Genomic DNA, 19,099 nt, shown 5'->3' on the forward strand with positions numbered 1-19,099 from the left:
TCAGAAGGCCGCATCACTTGCTCAAAGAAGGATTAAAAGTAGGTGTGAGTTCTGCTTGCTCCATCTTACAGCAGAAGTGCAGGCCATCGAACAAGTACTGCAGGTCACCAGGTCCACCGGGAGTTCACGGGAGCCACGCTCAGCTCCAGGTCGGGAGACATTGTTCCAGCCCCAGCTCAGGGATATCCCGGCTGCTGACCACATGGCTTTGGGTAAGTGACTCAACCTCTCTGAGCCTCAGTTTCCTCATCTGTAAGATGGGATTTTCTTCCCTTCAGTCTCACAAGCGAATATGAAATTCACTGTGAACATGAAATGACACATTTATTTAATAAATAGGTATTGAGTAGCTACTATGTATAAAGCGAAGTCCATGAACCTGGAGTAGGGAAGGAACCAAAGTCCCTGCTTCATGGAGCTCCTATTGTCATAAAAGAAACAGACAAGAAGTTATTTAAAATATACATGTGATTTCCAAGTATTGATAAATGCTATAAAAGGAAAACAAAACAAGGTAAGATTACAGAGATGGGCTGCTGCTATTTTAGATCCAGGGCAGTGGAGGGAGGTGGTCACAAAGGCTTCTCTGAGAAGCTGGCCCTTGAGAACAGACTGAAAGATTTGATGACAAGCCACACCAATATCCGGAGAAGAAAGGTGGGCAGTGCAGGGGGTACCAGCAGGCACATTTACATGCCAGAGATGAAAGCAATTCAATATTATCCAAGATTCAATTCTACTTAAATTATCACTAGGTGATGAATTGTCATAGTTTGGGCAGGAGCTACCTGAGCAGAAATCTTCTAAAGCAGTCCATGGAAATAAATGTTAAATGAATAAATAAATGGCAATAGGTATAACATCCCTGTGTACATGAACATACAAGTAAAAAAAAAAAAAAAAAAGGATGAAAATCCAACAGTGTTAAAACTATCAATTATGGAAAAATCTACAAGTGGATGGTCCATAGGAGTCCATTAAATAGTAAGTTTATCTGATATTTTAATACAAGTTTTCTAGAATGAATTGTTGCAAATATAACAGAGGTTTCAATGTCCACTGGAGCTTTATATACTAGGTTCTGCCCAGTCTTCCAGGAACCCTGCCACAGACCCAACATGTATGGTTCTGCCTGGCCTGCAGGACAGTGTACACCTATAGTCACCTTCCAGAGCCTGGATGGGTGACAGCAGAGCTTCACCCGGATGTTTACAGTGAGGACTCCAGGAGCCAATACACACACTGGGAGACAAGAACTCGGCAGGCTGGCATTCTGCAAGCTGTGACATCACAGGCCCTGCACTCCCCTCCCCAGCATTCTGTCTCTCCTCCATTCCAACCCTCATCTACATCTGCTTGGCCAGATACGCCTCCCTGATTCCCTGTTCGCATCCCTGGCCACGTCGTGGGTCCTCTCAGTACACCTGAGTTCAGATTCCCATCTTCTCTTTCAAAAGCCTCATTAAAATTCACTTTTTATAAAGTTGTCCATATCCAATGCCTTCCATCCTGAAAATGGCTGGCAATTTTTAACTTGTTTTTTATAGTTTTTAAACTGTGTCTTTACACACTACCGCTGGATGCCACAGCACGGACGCAGCTCACGGACATGCTGAGTGACAGAAGCCAGGTGCAAAAAGAGTTCACGCTGTGTGATGCCACGTATGGGGCATTTAAAAAAGGCAAGACGAACCTCTGGTAATGACACTGGAAGAAGGGTTACCAAGGGTGGGGAGGGGGCACAAGGGGGCCCTCTAGAAATGCTCTACAGCTTTTCCTGGGTGGCAGTGGCATGGATGCATGCATATGTAAAAATTCACTGGGCTGCCCTAGCCGGTTTGGCACAGTGGTTAGAGCATCGGCCTGGGTTCAATTCCAGCCAAGGGCAGGTACCTCAATTGCAGCCTCAATCCCCAGCCCTGGTCAGGGCGTGTGCGGGAGGAAACCAACTGATGTGTCTCTTTCACATCAACGTTTCTCTCTCTCTCCTCCCTCCCACTCTCTCTGAAAAGTAATGGAAAAAATATCCTCGGGTGAAGATTAAAATAAAACAAAAAAAAAAACAGCACTGAGCTATATACAGTACTTATCATTTCAGCACTTTACTGTCTGGTAATAAAATTAAACGTTAAAAAGCAACTTTCCTCTGGATGAAACACTGCTATGTACACACAGGCATTTCCTCACCTCTCTGGCATTTCTGGCACCTCCTACAACCTGAGTAGGGATCTCTTTCATCTTCCTTCCTTCCTGCAGGAAATTCTACTGGGCCAACAGTTGCCACTCTTGATGGTCAGCTTTGAAACAATCAAGGGCATGCATCTGTCTGCCCTGGGCCAGCAATAAAGAACGCTCATTTTGCTGCTTTATGGCCTGCACGGCTTCAATGAACCAGAAAAGCCTTTGAACATACCTCTCGATAGGGGGGCAATAAACAGCAAGTGAGAGCAGCGGAATGATTGAAACAAGTGAAATCCTCCCTGTCAACCACGCCGAGGAGCAGCCCCTCCACCCCACGAGGAAGTCTGGGAAGGGGGTGCAGGATGGGGCGCTGGAAAGAGAGCCCACAGGGCCCAGCTCGTCCCTGAGCGAGCACTGCAGCTTCAGAAAGCGGCTTAACCTCTTTAAGGTCTCGGTTCCCTGCTAGCAAAATGACCTTCCTTCCCTTGCTCTTAACCCCAGCGAGGAGAATCGAGTGACAGGAGGCCTACGCTTTGGCAAAGCATGAACAGCTGAGACCAGTGGAAAGTTTTAAAAACTGAAATAAAAGAGACGTCTGTGAAACGCCTATGTTCCAAGAACTTTCACATCTGCTAAGTGATTTCACCTTCACAACAAGTCTCTGAGGTGGCACCTTGACTCCCACTTAGCAAGGAGGAAACTGAAACCCACGCAAGACAGCTCAGTGAGTGCCCAAGGGTGCTCAATATGTTGAGAGAGAGAGAAGGAAGGATGCTCCGGGTTTCACCGAGGAGCCAGGTAGCCTGCCGGTTTGAAGCAGATTGGAAGTAGGAAACCGATGACTGGCAACTGTTCCTAAATAGCAACCTTTCTCTCATTTAGAAACAAATGAACTACATCAGAAGCCACTGAGCCTTGGAAATTCGTGTTTTATTGGCACTGTACTGAGTATCCAGATCTTTCATCTGAGAAGCAGATGTTCTGATTGTTCCAAGGTACCTCCCGTGAAACTACATTTTACCCTCAAGACTCCCAATGATGGGTCTAACGCTGTGGATTTACCTGGTAGGCACAGGATAAAATCCTGCCCATGTGGACAGGTAACTAGGTTTCTTAGTGGTAAAACAACAATAACAAGAACTGAACAAAAAAACCCACCGGCGCTGCATCACAAAATGTTATTTGGAAGCATATGCTTCCTAAAACAAAACAGTCCTGGGCAGATTTGGTGCTGTTTTGCCCTATAAACTACTTTCTCGGTTACATAAAACTGCAAATTGCAATCTGAAGGCTTTGCAGGCTTGAATTTCCATCTTCCCTGAAAGTTTATGAGCAAACAGAATTAAATTTGGACCTCTTTCTCTCAGACTTTTTGTATTGTTCCTGCCAAACGAAACATTTTTCCTGTGTGTGTTGGCTCCATGATACCGCTTTTTAGAGAAGTCACCACACATGAAATAACTGTGTGCTACAGACTTACGTGGCTAAAGACTGGTTTTTTTAAAAAACATTTTCTTTACCCCCTCCGTGTTTTGTGCTTTGCTGTAGCAATACTACTTATCTAAAGAATCTACAAGGAGATACTTTTGTTTGTATTTGCAAACCCACAATCGATACAAAATATGCCCTTAAAAAAACAAACCCACTTCAGGAGATGAAAGAGTTATTACTGGACTGTGGTGAGGGATGCACAGCTATATGCGTTTACTCAAAAGCAACTGACTGCACACTTAAGTGTGTGAGTTTTATGACCTATAATATATACCTCAATAAAGCTGTTGAAAAATGTGCCCATGATTCAGAGTGAGATAGTTCAGATTTTGAGTGTTACAGAAGTCAACATGAGAAGCATTGATTTTTCCTGTGCTGCCAACGTATTTATGGTATGATGGGCCAGCGCAGTTTTCCACTAACGCAGGGTTTCTCAACATCAGTGCTACTGTCATCTGGGGCCAGATAATTCTTTGTTGTGGAGCGCTGTCCTGTGCATCATGGGATGTTTGGCAACATCCCGGGCCTCTAATCACTACTGGCCAGAAGCACTCCCCTCCCCCCAATTACAATGGCCAAAAATGTCTCCAAATATCCCTGGAGGGCAGAATAGCTCCTAGGGGAGAGTCACAGCTCTAGATGTTGACAAGCTGGGAAAAGAAATTTGTTCTCTGAAGGAGTGACTGACAAATACAAAGCGCTGGGGGATGCTCCCCAACTATAAGGCTTGTTCTAGTGCCCCATTCACCAGCCCCCAGCCAGCACAGGGCAGGCACTTCTCTCCTGGTGGCACCTCTGCCTCCACTCCCTGCATATTGTCCAGTCAGTGTTACTTCTAGACTATAAACCATTATTTTTTAAATTAAGGCTATTGTATAGCCCTGTGCCCCTGTGGCTCTCTAGGTATGGCATTCAGCCAAGAATCCAAGCCACTGGGTTTTCCATAAATGCTTTGTGGCCACTGATTCCGCGACAATGAGTAAAGCACCAGACGATTCAGTTTAGCCAGCACGAACCCAGCAATTTTAGGTCCCAGGAACTTTGGGGGACCTTCTCTCTTTTAATTTCAAGGGTGAAGTTCCCATTTTATAGATGAACTAACCAAGGCTCAGAGAAAAACTAAATAAGTTGTGCCCAAGATCACACAAGTGGCAGAGCTGAAATTCGAGACTTTCTAAGTCCCAAATTCTTTCTTGACCTCCGAGATAAGAGCGCATCCCCCACCCTGAGCTTTAAGGGCTCACCTTGGGCCAGACACCCTGCTGGTTGCCTCATCCCTGTTCGACCATTTTAAATCCTCACTGTTAAGCCATGAGGGGAGCATTATTATTCCTACTTTACAAAGAAATGAAGGCTGAGGTGAAGTCCTTGTCCAAGGTCACACAGCTGGATATCCTGAAATTCAAACTCCTTAGTTTGAACTCTGAGCTCTGGCCACTATACCTTACTGCCTCTCAAGTATAAATGGCCTATTTCATTAAGAAGAGTCGTTAGGGGGGAACCGAGGAGACCTCAGTTCTTGTCTTCAAGGAAAGATTTCAATCAAGAGATAAAGTGTAGAAAAGCAAGCAGGAATTTATTGCCTGCAGCAAAAACACACTTAGGGCAGCGAACCGAGGAAGGGCATGGAAGCAGCCACAGGAGAGCCTGGGCTGGGCTGCGTTGGCTCACTGGGAAGTCAGAGAAAAGGGGGCCTTGGAGACAGGTTCAAGGGGTTAGCCCTGAACAAGCTGCCACTGCCCACTGCTCCCCTGGTTGCAAGTCTCAAGGAGACCCTTAGAGGTTAGGGGACACCTGCCTGTGGGGGAAGGAGAGGGGGAAGGGAATGGCTAGGGCATGCAACTTGGAGGGAGAGCACCCTAGGACCTTTTCTTGGGTTTGAAGGGCTGCTCAATTAGGGTAGGCCTATTCATCAGGTTTATGCGGCTGTGCCAAAATGAGATTTATTCTCTTAATTTGTCTGCCCCTGGGTGTGGCTGGCAAATGGCACTAATTGGATTTCTGATATGTGTCTCCCTGAGGAGGGTGATTTAGGCTATTTACCCTCTAGCTGGGGAGGAGAAGTGCAAACCCATTTACTCTTAACTGTCCTTGGTTTAGGGAAGATAGGATTTACTAGGTGGCTGCAAACTGCTGTCTCAGTTTCCCTATCCCACTTGCCAAGGAATTTTCCTAGCTTCTTACAATTCTATTAACAGTTGGTCAATGGTTTTCATTTTTTTAGTAGATAAATTACACTTTAATTCAAGATTTGGATTTGGGCTCATACACTCACTTGGGGTTTCTTTTATAGCACTAAAACCCAGTCCTATGGGCATCTGTGAGATTCCTAGAACTGCCCTGCATGAAAAATTCCCTCTACCCAATTGTCAAGAAGCAGTCAAGCTAAAATTTCACTACTGCTATTCCAACAGCTAATCATTCCTCATTTTCTCTTCTCTAATTCATTTATTCCATCAACAACCACTTCGTTTAAAATCTATTCAGAGAGACAAACACATATCAAATAATCACACAATTAAAAGTAGTGATAAAAGCACAAAGAAGGAAAAGCAAGTACAGAGGGGTTCAGAAAACTTATAATGGGAAGGCTGGACAAGGCAATAAGGGAAATGCGAGAAATCTGAGATGTGCAAGAAAAGTTGGGAGTTAATTTGAAAGTGAGGTGAGAAGACCTTCAGCCCCAGTGAACACTATGTGCAAAGGCCCTGAGGAAGAAGGGGACTGTGCACACGTGACCCTGTAAAGGGGCCAGAGATCAGAATGTCCAGGCCATGCAGGGCACTGCGGACTCCAGTAATGAGAAATTAAAGGGTCCTAAGCAGAGGCAGCACTGAGACAGATTTATATTTTTAGTGATCACTCTGGCTGCGGCACAGGCCAGCCAGTGACTCTCTGAAGCAATCTTTGCCAGAGCACAGTTCAAAAAACTACTCTGGATCCTGAAAAACAAGTTTGTTTGTTTGTTTCTTTTTTTTTTTTTCTCTCGGGGGTGTGGCACACCACCCCAGCTGTGAACTAACTCCCTTCTTTTTGTTTCACTTGTGAAGTTTAAAGGCCAGATCTGGGACCTGTTTTTCTTTCAATAGCGCCCGGTAAAGTAACTCATCTCTTTCCAGTCCTTCCTCATTCCCTAATCTCTCTGCCCTCCCTGACTTGCCAAGGGGCCAGTCAGTACCGAAAGGTAGAGCAAAATCTGTTTTCGGGCCTTCTTATTTGAAATGTAGAGACAAGCTAAGAAGGAGCCACGGATTCTGCTCTCTTGCACCCTTCTCTCACACCCAGTCAAGCAGTTAGAAATAAATAAATAAGAGCAAATCTGAGATGTCACTCCCGAGGTGTTAAGATCCCTGGATTCCCCAGTGCCCTCTTGGCCACACACACTCCCCTAGCCAATGGAGCTCTAGCTCCTGTTGGCACAGCTCCATGCTTTCATAACTGCTTTCAGTTTCTCCACTACAAGAAGCCTCACGTCGCCCCGCCCCGCTCTGCCAAGGCACTGACACTTCCTCCAGGAAGCCATTCCTAATCCAATGGTGCTCCAGCTCATGAACTGCCCTGCTCTGACTTCCAACAGCCCTCTAAGAAAGCAAGATTGTTGCATTTTTAATTTCATTGCAACTGGTTCACTGCCCACCTTCCCAGGCCCCAACACATGCAACACAGTCAGTAGCTCCAGGAGGACAGAATTTGGGTGTCATAGCTCCGGCATCTAGCACAATGCCTGACGCCCAGTTGGGACCCCTCTAAATATTTAGTGAATGAATGAGCAAATACAAATTGACACTTTCAGAGTCTCCCAGGCACAGGAAGAGAGGCCTTTATCAAGAGAGATTTTTCCCTTCCTATAAATTCGATTGTGAATGTGGACATGAAACACTCCAGCCACAAATCTTAGAAAAGGTGCTGCGTCTCACTCTTAGAAATCTGAAGGGCACATATACTCATACAGTTTCAGATAGGACCAAAACTTCAGGAAAAGTTTTCAGATATTAAGGCAACAGCAGGCAACAGGGAGAGAAGGTGCTCGTGGAGCGAACCCAATAAAAAGCCAGGACAGAAACAGTGAGCTGACACAGTTCCTACATGAGCCCACTCTGGTTGCTAAACACCAAGTCCACCCAGCAACTGACCTTGTCCTTGACCTTGCTCTTGATTAGTCTAATGCCCTTCACAGCCAACTCCTGGCCCTTCACCTTTCCTAACGCACACTCCCCACTTTTTATCTTTTTTGCATTCCTTCTTCAGAAATACCAACCATGTGCCATTATTGCTTCACAGTTTCCGTTTTCTTGGTTGAATTCTAAAGGGATGAATAACATCTTGCCCAGGCCTGCAAGAGGGTCTTGCTAGTTGGAGTGTAGTCAATGGACTAGCATCACATCTCCAGAGAGCTGGTCAGGAATCTCAGCCCCACCCCAGACCTACTGAATTAGGATCAACCTTTTTACCAGCTCGCCAGGTGACTCCTCTGCACATTCAAGTTGGAGAAGCACTGGGCTAGATCCTTTATTCATCCAACAAATATTGACCCAGTGCAGGGCACATGGTAAGCGGTCAACATACACATGAGATGTGAACGGCGCGGGGCAAGGGTAAACACAGGCATCCCACTGCGGCTGAGAGGCTCCTGTGAAATACTAAAAACAGCATGACCGGGGAGAGAGCAGTCCTAGCAGGAATAATCATCTTTACACCAAAATTCAGAAGCGGCCACTGCAGCTCGGGTATGAGAATCTGGAATCTGGGAACTTGACCCTGTTTGCAACAAGCGAGAAAATACAGGGAGGTGTGTGAGTGTGTGAGGTGTCTCTTCCCGGACTCGCCACAGGCCGCAGGAGCTGACAAGGCCAAGTCCCCGCCCCTCTCAGCTGTCACCCTGTCAAAACAAAGCCACCGCTGACAGCGCGGGGCCAGGCTGCCCCGCGGCCGCGGGCAACCCCCCACCGCGGAGCCCCGCGCCCACGTCGGGATCCGCAGCTGAAGGGACACGGGGTGCCGAGGGCTCGGGCGGAGAGGGGACCGCGAGAGACGTGTGTCCGCAAACGGAGCGGGAGCGCTCGCCGCGCTGGGCTGTCACCTTGCCAAACGCTGTTTACACCCCGGAGCAGCTGGGACAGCGTTTTAACTAAACAAGTAATAATACAATGGTGACGGGCTGTCACCGCGCCGCAGCGCCCGCGCCCGCAGCCGAGGGCGCCCGGGGCCCCAGGACCCTCGCCTCGGGCTGTGCCCACCTCCCCACTGGGCGCGCTGCGCCCCGTCCATCTCCGGAAAAGCGCAGGAGTCCGAGAGCCGACCCCCTCCCGCCCCCCAGCGCCTCCCAACGGGACGCGGGGAGAGCGCTCAGATCCCTCCCCCCGCCCAAGACGTTCCTTGGCCCCGGGGCGCCCGCCACACAGCGAGCGCTGTTCCACTCCCCGGAAGGCGCCCCCGGCGAGCTCCTACAGAGCAACAAAGCCCCAGGGCAGCCCAAGAGCGCGGGTTCAGAGGCAACTCCTCCCAAGGGCGAGGAATGAAAGGCTCTGGGTCCGGCGATGCCCCCTCTCCCACCCCGACCGCACCGCCGTCCGAGAAGCTAACTGGGCGCGGGCGACAGCGGCACTTCCGCGGTGCAGCGGCCCCAGGCGGGAGGCGGGGGGGCGGGAGGCGGGGGGGAGGGGCGGGGGTCCCGCGGGCCGGGCCGGGGCCCCTCCGCGGTGAGAGCGCCGGGCGCGGGTACCTTGCAGGCGGAGTACACTCCGAGTTTCTCCAGTTTCTTGGCCCGCGGAGCGGAGCGCAGCTGCGCCTTCTTCACGGCGATTCGGGCCGAGCCGCCGCCTCCGGGTCCTTCGGCCGTGCCCGTCGCCGGTCCGCAGGCGCCCGAGCCCCCGGCGGCGGCGGCGCACGGGGAGCCCTGCGGCGGCAGCGGCGGCGGCGCGGGGGGCTGTGGGGGCAGCGCCCCGAGCCCGGCCCCGGCCCCGGCCCCCGCTCCGCCGCCGCCCGGCCCGGCCCCGCCAGCCTCGGACATGCCGCCCCGCAGCCCCGCAGGAGGTGCCGAGCGTCAGGCGCCGCCGCCGCCGCCAGGGTCTCCCTCGCGGGCTCTGGTCTCGGGGAGCGCGAGACCCTCCCCCCGCGCCCTCCCGCCCCGCGCCCACCCCCCTCCCGCCCCGCCCGCCCCGCGCGCCGCTCGCCCGGCTCGCCCCGGCCGCGGCCCGCGCTGGCGGCGGCTCCCCGGGAGGGAGGGGACTAGCGGCTCGGCGGTCGCGGCCGCTGCTCGCGCCCTCCCCGGGCCCTGCTCCCCGCGGCTCCGCTCCGCGCCCCGGCCGCGGACATGCTCCTCGGGGCGCGGGACCGAGGGCGCGGGCGGGCGCTGCCGACCTCGGGGACGCCGGAGCGGGGCCTCGGCCTCCTGCCCGCCGCCCGCGGGGTGTGCGCCCCAACCCCCGCGCCTCCGCGCCGCGCGCTCCCCGCCAGGGGGCGAGGCCCCGCTCGGGCGGGGCGGGGGCGGGGCGGGGGCTGCGCAGGCACCTGCCGGCCGCCCGGGTCCCCGCGGCCCCCGCTCGGGCGGGGGGGCCCCGGGCATTTGTTCCTCCACTTTGTTCCACCCTCTCTCGCGGCCGAGAACTTCCTCCGCCCTAGCGGGAGCCCGAGGAAAAAAACATGTTTGAAAAGTACCCGTCCATGCTAATCCTTTGTTGCTAATTCACCAAAATAAAGGCGTCGCGTTTCCTGCGTCTCTCTTTAAATACTTCTCTGTTCTACTTTTTTTTCTTTCTTTTTTTTTTTCACTAATAACGCTTTCTCCCTGTAGCCGTTGCTGGATGCCGTCGGCGGAGGAAGAAAGACTGCTCCTGTCTGCCGTGGTTCTGTGGGGGAGGCTCGGCGACGGGAACGGCGTCCCACCAGCCCCGGCCGAGTGCAGTCCACGCGCGGCCGGGGAAGTTTGAACCCAGAAAGTTTGCTCTCCGGGCTCATCTCTGCGGGGGGGGGGGGGGGGGGGGGTTAAACGTGCTATTTTCTGTGTTGTTTTCGGTTTTCAAAAGTGATAACCACCAGCATGCGTATGCATCAAGAAAAAAAATTAAACATCCAGAAAGAGGAGTGTTGATTTTGGCCTCAAACTTCACAAAAACAAAACACCACCACCAACAGAAAAACACCTCAACTCAGCGTTTTCAGCCACCCTTGAAGCTTACAACACCGTGGTGGCCCTTGTTGATGACAATGGTGGTGGTTAGTGACTGGAACGAACGTCCCAGCTTTTCGTTTGGAAGCTGGGCACCCTGGGTCAGCCTTTCGGAAGCAGTTTTGAACAGCCCAGGGCTATGCCTCAGGACCCTTCGCAAGTGTCCTGGGTTTGTAGCATGAGTCATAATTTTTATGTAACACGGGTCATAATGCGAGTATTATAAAACTCTTCGCATGCCTTGAAGCTCTCGCCCAGCTCCAGGCAGTGTCGCCTTAGGAATGTGCTTTTCCCTGGAAACGTTCCCCTGCCTAGCCCGTTTTTTCCAATTAATTTTCTCTACCCTTTTTCTAGATTCTCTATGTTCTTTTGGTTTTTAATGCAGAGTGATACGTAAAACGGACACTTTTTTGAAGTTTGTAGATCTAAACAGTGATGTTAGGGCAGAAGGAAACATCCTCTCCCCGCCTGAGTCCAGCCTGAAGGTCTGAAATGTCACTCAGGTTCTTCCAGGACAGTGCCTGGGTGCTGCCTTCCCTCGCAGGGTGTGCTTCAGGTCGCCAGCTTCACTCTCCCCTGGCTCTGCTGTTTTGCAGATTTTTGCCATTCTCTCCAAAGCAGGGTGGAGTCTTAAAGGCTGTGAACCCATTGATCAAAGTCTAACATCATGATGTTAGCAGGTATTGATGGGGGGTGGGTTCCACACGTGGGCTGTAGGCATTCATCAAACTGATGGACTAGTCCACCTGAGATTTGTGCATTTCGTGGGGTAGAAATTTCCCTCAAATATTTTTAAAAACCATAAATATTGAACTCTAGTTCATAGTGCTCATCCTGAAAGTTTCGGTGTGCAGTGCCCTGATATCTGCAATGTGCTTTGTGATGCATCAAAAAATAAGATGGATTGATGCATCCATGAATGGGCAGATGAGCAGATATACGATAAGCTAGAGTAAAATGTTAAGGGCGAATCCAGGTAGTGGGTATAGAAGTGTTCACTAGGCAGTTCCTCCAAATTGTCTATATGTTTGAAATTTTCCATAATAAGAGGTTGGGAGGTGAGGGAGGGGGAGACCCAGCTTTAATATGAACTCACCTGTCACCTCCCCCTCCCAAGCCTCTCCCAGAATCCGGGATTCAGGCTATTTCCAGGATCTTTTGAAGCAGAAGAAAACAACCTCATTTCAATCCACCCTGAAAACCATCACTGTCTGAATGATGAATTGCTTGTGACATCAACTGAACATTATTTTTCATTATTTCCCTGCTCAGAGCACCCAGATGACACACTGCCTTAGGCTGAAGGCCGAGAGAGTTTCAAGGCCTATTCAAAGTGCCTTATAAGCACCAGGTAGGGACGTGTCAAGGGCAAAGGATTTGGGAGGCTTCCTGGTGAGGCTGTTGTGAGCATTTAGATCCTGTGTGCAGAGCCCTTTTAGGAAGTGGGTATCAAGTAAATAAAAGGCAATGTTTTAGTTTACAAAGTATTTACAACTTACTGAGTTAAGGAAGAAGCCACAGTTAGAAAATAAGGGGCATGGGGAGTACAAACAGTAAGGGGCAAGTTGACCACTGGAGGTTAGTTACTTCTGGCGTTTTAATACTATTACGACACTGTTTCAAAGAATGACCTTTATACAAATATAACAGCACAGATAGGTCTCCAAGAAATACTGTAGAATGAACCCCTGTACAGTAAATATACCATTTATGTTAAAAAACATACATCTGCATATAAACACAATCCTGTATATGTTCAACAAATGCACATAAAATTGCAAAACGGGAAGAAAGATTTAGAAAGACATAGCAAACTCAAAAGTAGTTGCCTTTCACTGGATGCCCTTGAGGGTAAAACTTATTTTTCTTACTTTTGTATATTCCCAGTTCGTCACTCAAAGAAAGTTCACAGTAAATACGAGTAGTCATTTCTACCTGTAAACTCTGTCTCCCATCTGTTCATATGTCCATGGCCATCACCTTTCACCCCGACTGCTAACAGCAGCCTCCTAACTGGTCTCTCTGCTTTTACCCTTGCTCTACCACGATCCCCTCTAAACAGCAGCACGGAGGTTTGCAGCAGTTAATGCAAACCTTATCCCATGATTCCCTGCTCAAAACCTCCCAGTGGCTTCTCATAACATTTAAAATACAATTTCAACTCCATAACCAGATTGGCAAGACCAGCCTCTCCTGACTCTTCCCCATGGTGCGGTTTAGGCCACTCAAACTCAGGAAGCTCTTTCCTGCCTCGGGGCCTTTGCATTTGCTCTACTGCCTGTAACTCTCCCCCAAACTGCATGGCTGGCTCCAAATACCTTCAGTGCTATTTTTTTTTTTTCATTTTATTTTTAGTTATCCTTAATAACAATTTCCCATGTTTAATATGAATAGACTTAAATGTGTTTGGCTGAGCATTGTCCTTGTAAAGAGGGCCTGTTCCCATTGTTTTGTTTTAAATACTAACACATGTGCTTGTTTTACCAGCCTACCTACCATTTATAATAAAGGTACAAACTAAACAGAAAAAAACAAGTCCCCTTTCTTCCGAACTCAGGCTAAATGTCTGACAGCTTTTTTCTAAAGCAGCCTCTCTTTGAGCACCTTGAAAATTATATAAGAAAATCAAATTTCCAAAGAACCAAACTTAGGTATGACCTAGATTTTCTATAACAATCTGAATATCATGAATTTTATTCTTGTTAGTGCCAGATAATTGTTTGTTAAAAACCTAAGGGGATTCTAATTCCCTAACTCTGCGAAAATGTTCATACACATAATTTTACAAATTAAGAAAAAAATTTATCAGGACAGTTTTTCTTGTTTAGGGTTCCCTTATAAGAGTAAACTGACTTCCTCCATTCCTTTATTGTAAGTCCTGGTTGGCTGAACACCCTGCAGCTGACTCTCCCGGTCTAAAATCAGTTCAGAGCAGTGAGTTTTAACTTGTGAAATAGGGGCTATGTATCAGGAAACACTATACATCAGAAAACAAAGAAGAAAAATGGAGAGTAATATAGTACAGTAACTATACTATGATAATATGATATCCTCACCTAACACAAATGTGCTATCTGTGCATAGTAACATATCTTCCCAAAGCACTAAAATTTGTGTATTGTTATAAAATACTTTAAACACAGGAAAACACAGTGAGTGATAAAAATATCTGTTCATTCACTAACTAGATTTTCTTTTTAAAAAAAGTGTTTTATATACTTTTTTTGAGAGAGAGAGAGAGGAAGAGAAACATTGATCTGAGTGCGGAACATCTACGGGCTGCTTCCTGCATGCCCGCAGCTGGGTATCAAGCCTGCAATCTTGGCATGTGCCCTGACTGGGAACTGAACCAGCAGCGTTTTGGTGCACAGGATGGCGCCCAACCAACTGAGCCAAGCAGCCAGATTTTCTTAATGTTTTCATTTGCCATAGATATAATTAAAGAAATCCTCCTTCATATCTCTCTTTTATCTCCTTTCCCAAATATCCTTCTTGCTTAAGTTTTTTAACATTTACAAAATAAACCTTGCAGAGAAAGATTGGATGAACCTTTACTGTGAAGAGCTAGATTGTAGATTGAGCTTTGTGGGTCATAGTCTCTATTGCATCTACTCAGCTCTGCCAAGATACAGTGTTCTTGGAAAGAACACCTCTTTCTTACATAGTTGGAAACCAAGCAGGATATTAGCATAACTACCCACCAAACACGCCCGTCGTGCTGTTTTTATCTACATTTTTTTATGACATAGAGTTATTTTACTGCAATATGTTGGTTTGCTAGGGCTGCCATAACAAAGTGCTGACAACTGGATAGCTTAAACAGCAGAAATTTATTTTTTCATACTTCTGAAGGCTAGAAGTCCAAGATCAAGGTGTTGGCAGGGTTGGTTTCTTCCAAGGCCTTTCTCCTTGGTTTTCAGGTGGCCATTTTCCACAGGTGTCTTCACATGGTCCTCCTGTAGTGTCCGTGTCCTAATCTCCTCTTCTTACAAGGACACCAGTCATATTGCATTAAGGCTCACCTTAATGACCTCGTTTAACTTTAATTCTTCTTTAAGACCCTATCTCCAAGTATACTCTCATACTGAAGGGCTTCAATATGTTAATTTTTTGGTTAGGAGGGGGGCAAAATTCAGTCTATAACATGCAGTAGATCAGCGATTTTTAACCAGTGTACGGCGAATTTTTATAACATGCAATTCCTGACTCTTAGTCAGGGGCACTGACCTCTTTTCCCTTAGATTGTCAAATAAAAAAATGACAACAGCAAACACAATAGCTGTCCAACGTGAGTGAATCAAAATTACAAGTATTTTTTTTGGTCAGATCAGCGAAAATATATTTTTTAATTATTAGTTTATGTGCCGTTAAACGAAAAAGGTTGAAAATTGCTGCAGTGGATAATTAACATATTTAACATATTTATGCCAACATATTTTAAGTTTCTTGCCCTATACTCCTTCAATCTAGGTTTGCTTCTTTTTCTTGCTGAACATACCCTTTAGTAATTCTTTCAGAGAGGATCTACAGAATTACTTATCCAGTCTTCCAATCAGGGAAGGTCTTAAATCTATCCATAGGAGGTAAAACATTTGCAACAAGTGTGTTATATCTATTTAGGATTAGCTTAATATTTTTTGAAACTCTGTAAATAAGAATGACAACTTTTACATTGAAATGGTATTTTATGTCAATTTTTAAAGATAGACATTTGTGTTTCTTTCACACAAAAAGGAAAAAAGGAAACAAAGAAAATCAAAAGAATCAGAGTCCGTCATGTTTATATTTTTCAGCTGTTTTTACTCCTTTGTCTCTCTGTTTTGGGATTTTTTTTTTTAATAGATTTTTTTTTAAAAAGATATGACATGTTTAGTTAAGTGCACTAATTTTAATTGCCCAGCTCAATGAAATTTTGTCTGCATATACTTGGCTACTCATCATTCAGATCAATAGATACAGATTTCTCGCCTGGCCAGTGTGACTCAGTGGTTGAGCATCGGCCCAGGAACCAGGGGATGGCAGTTAGATCCCCGCTCAGGACACGTGCCTGGGTTGTGGGCTTGATCCCCAGTAGGGGGCGTGCAGGAGGCGGATTGATGACTCATCATTGACATTTCTGTCTCTCTCTTCCTCTCCCTTCCTCTCTCTGAAATCAATAAAAAATTTTAAAAAATATATATATATATTTCTCAGTAGCCAAGAAGGCTGCTTTTTGCCCCTTTCTGGTTTACCCAAAGGTAATTGCTGTTCTGGCTTTATCATCGTAGATTAGTGTCGCCTGCTCTTACTCACACCGCATGGGCTTTTGCTGAATAGCGTTACGTTTATTACATCCATCCTGTTGTCCCGTTTAGGCAAATGTCATTCTTATCGCTGCATTGGACTCAGTTCTATGACTATGCCACAGCTTTTCCATTGTCTTATTGATGAACGTTTCCAGCTTTTTACTACTATGAATAAAGTTGTTATGATGCCTTTCTGTGGTCCCACGCACTCACTTCTCCAGGGTATGTACCTGGGAGTATAGCTGCCGGATCACAGGGAAAGTGTGCGTTGAGCTGTAACAGACACTGCGGGTGTTCCAACGGGACCGGGCCAGCCGATACTGCTATCTGCAGGCTATGAGGAGCGCAGGGCTGCACCGCCTCATCAAACTCTGGTATCCTCAGTCTCTCCCCTTTTCACCAGATCGGTGGTTATATATTGGTGCCCCCCTGGTTTTAATGAGCATTTACAACGTGCATCATAAGACTGAACATGTTTTCATCTGCTCCCTGGCATTTTGGGAATCCTCTTTTGTGAGAGAAATGCCTGTTTCGGTCTTTTGCACATTTGAAGATTAGTTTGTCTGTTTCTTATTGATTTGTGGTAGTTTATTTATATTTTGCATTTGAATCTTTCTGCGGATGCGTGTGTTGCAAATTTCTCGTGGCCCGTGGCTTGCCCTTTACTCTCTAAATAGTGATCTTTGATGAACAGCAGCTCTTACTTCTGTTGGTCTGACTTATCGATACTTTCTGTAACGTTTAGTGCTTTTGCTTCCCATTTAGAAACTCTGCCTACCGCGTGTTTGTGAAGATACTCTCCTGTGTGTCCTTGGAGTTTCATTGCTCTTACCTTCCACGATTAGATCCCTGCTGCACCTCGATCAATCGCTCAGTATCATGGGAAGCAGCAGTCACCGTCTTACTTAAATTTTCTATTTCATTTTTAAACTATCAGTGTTAAATGTTCCAAGCAGGAGTGCTTTCATAGCATGACCTTATAGCTCAGTCTTTCCCGAAAGTTCACCGCAGTGCTTTTTAAGAGTAGTCTTGTAGCCCATGAACGATCGCATGTTCTTTAATTAGTTTTTAAAGCAGCATCACCCTTAGCCTCAGGCAGGAGGAGCCCCTTACTCCAAGACCCACAGTTTAGAGAGTTACACACATCAGAAAACACTCAAAGACAGAGTGGGGGCTGGAGGAGGGGCGCCTCTGTCACTTTGTCACTCGGTGTGCGCGCCAGACAGGGCGACCCTGTAAACCTAGACATTCACCCTTCTGGCTCACACGATGGAGCCCCAGGGAGACACACTCCTCGCATCTCTCTCCTGCTAGTTCCTCAAACAAAGTGCCAGCCTCAGAATCCTGAGACGTTTTGCATGTGAGAGAGGCATAATTTAGGAGCACAGGAAGGATTTGAGTGGCACGAATGCTTAGGTAGGAGAAAAGACAAATTAATTAACTTGTCAAATCCTTCTTCTTAGCATGAATGCAACAGATTCTTGCATAACCAAGTATTGTTTCCCGGAGTGCGGAGCAGCCGTGTTCCTGCTGCTTTGTGCTCCAATCCATGCTTCTGAAGATCCCCATAAATCAGCACGGCCCTCACGTGCGCACACTGCCCGGTGTCTGAGGAACACTTTGTAACACTGGACAGTTTCTTTCACCATGAAATGTACATGTATATAGATCTAAACATTCCCTACGGGAAGTGCGACACTGGATTTTTCCACTGGAAGTAGATGAACATTGAATGCAAAAACTGTAAACAGTTTTAAAACAGTTATTTTAAAAAACACTGCCTTTTAGGTTTGTTAGGTTCTTTCTCATATTTTCGAAGATAACATTTTTTAAAACTTAAAAAAAAAAAATCTAATTTTTTACATTTACTGTCATTGACATTTTGGGGATGAATATACACTCAAGATTTGACACTTTAAAAACAATTACAGCCCCAGCTGTTTTGGCTCAGTGGTTAGAGCGTCGGTCCTCGGACTGAAGGGTCCTGGGTTCGAGTCCGGTCAAGGGCAGTACCTCGGTTGCAGGGCTCGATCCCTGGCCCCGGTCTGGGCAGGTGCAGAGGCAACCAATCGATGTGTCTCTCTCACACTGATGTTTCTCTCTCTCTCTTTCTCTCCCCCCCCCACTCTCTGAAAAACAATGGGGAAAAAAATATCCTCAGGTGAGGATTTAAAAAAAAAATTATAAAACCCACAGGAAGAGGCCGTCACTAATTGCCAAGTGCCTTATACCAGGGGTTTTCAAACTTGGCTGCATGTTGGAATTACCCGAGAAAAAGAAATAAATAAAAGCAATTACATTTCGACCATGTACATGTATTACTTTGAATTAAAATTAAATATAAAAGAAGAAAAAATAAAGAAAATAAAAACATCCATAAGAAAAAAAAATGGGTCTGGCAAATGGTGGGTGTTCAATAAATATTAGGGATCCCCTTTTTGCCACTCCCACTTCCCTCTCTTGCTTTTAAGTTGACATCAGATTAAACATCATTTTCCTCCCTTGTTTTCCACTCTCCAGCCTCCAAATACAAACATTCATATCCTGTTTGACATTTGGTTGCCTGATGGGAACAAGTGTAAAGTTTGGAAGAAAACAGAGCCAGCAGAGTTGACAGGAGACATTAGGGGAATATAGCTGAGTCCAAATAAAAAATTAGATAAAAGTTCAGTTGCTTAAGAGGACCAGTACATCTTAGCAGAACTCTGACACATAGCCTAGGTCAGGCGTTTCTTGGCTTAGTGAGAAGTCATGGGCGCCTCAGAAATGCGCATGTGAGCAAAGGAAATTTCATTAACTCTTACTAACAGGTTGGGCTGCCAGCCTTCAGCAAAACCAAAGGTAAGTTTCAGGAAGGTAACACTACTGGCCACATCCACACATCTTCAGGTACATACCTGGAACGTTTTAACAGCGGGAATCCAATTTCTGAGGTGACCCATGAGAAATTCAAATTTGTTATGGTACCCAACGA

At 46.9% G+C, this 19,099-nt stretch overlaps 1 protein-coding gene across 1 annotated transcript in view; it reads right to left on the bottom strand.

Moving 5' to 3' along the window:
• Positions 1 to 9,682, bottom strand: part of KAT2B (lysine acetyltransferase 2B) — a 73,087-nt gene extending 63,405 nt beyond the window's left edge. The window contains exon 1 of the mRNA XM_087824922.1: positions 9,395 to 9,682. Within this exon, the coding sequence (XP_087681048.1) occupies positions 9,395 to 9,682 (288 nt within the window). The remainder of the gene's footprint in view (positions 1 to 9,394) is intronic.
• Between the last annotated feature and the right edge of the window lie 9,417 nt (positions 9,683 to 19,099).

Source organism: Miniopterus natalensis, chromosome 15 (genome assembly GCF_054644295.1).
Source record: "Miniopterus natalensis isolate mMinNat1 chromosome 15, mMinNat1.hap1, whole genome shotgun sequence".
Classification (NCBI taxonomy): domain Eukaryota; kingdom Metazoa; phylum Chordata; class Mammalia; order Chiroptera; family Miniopteridae; genus Miniopterus; species Miniopterus natalensis.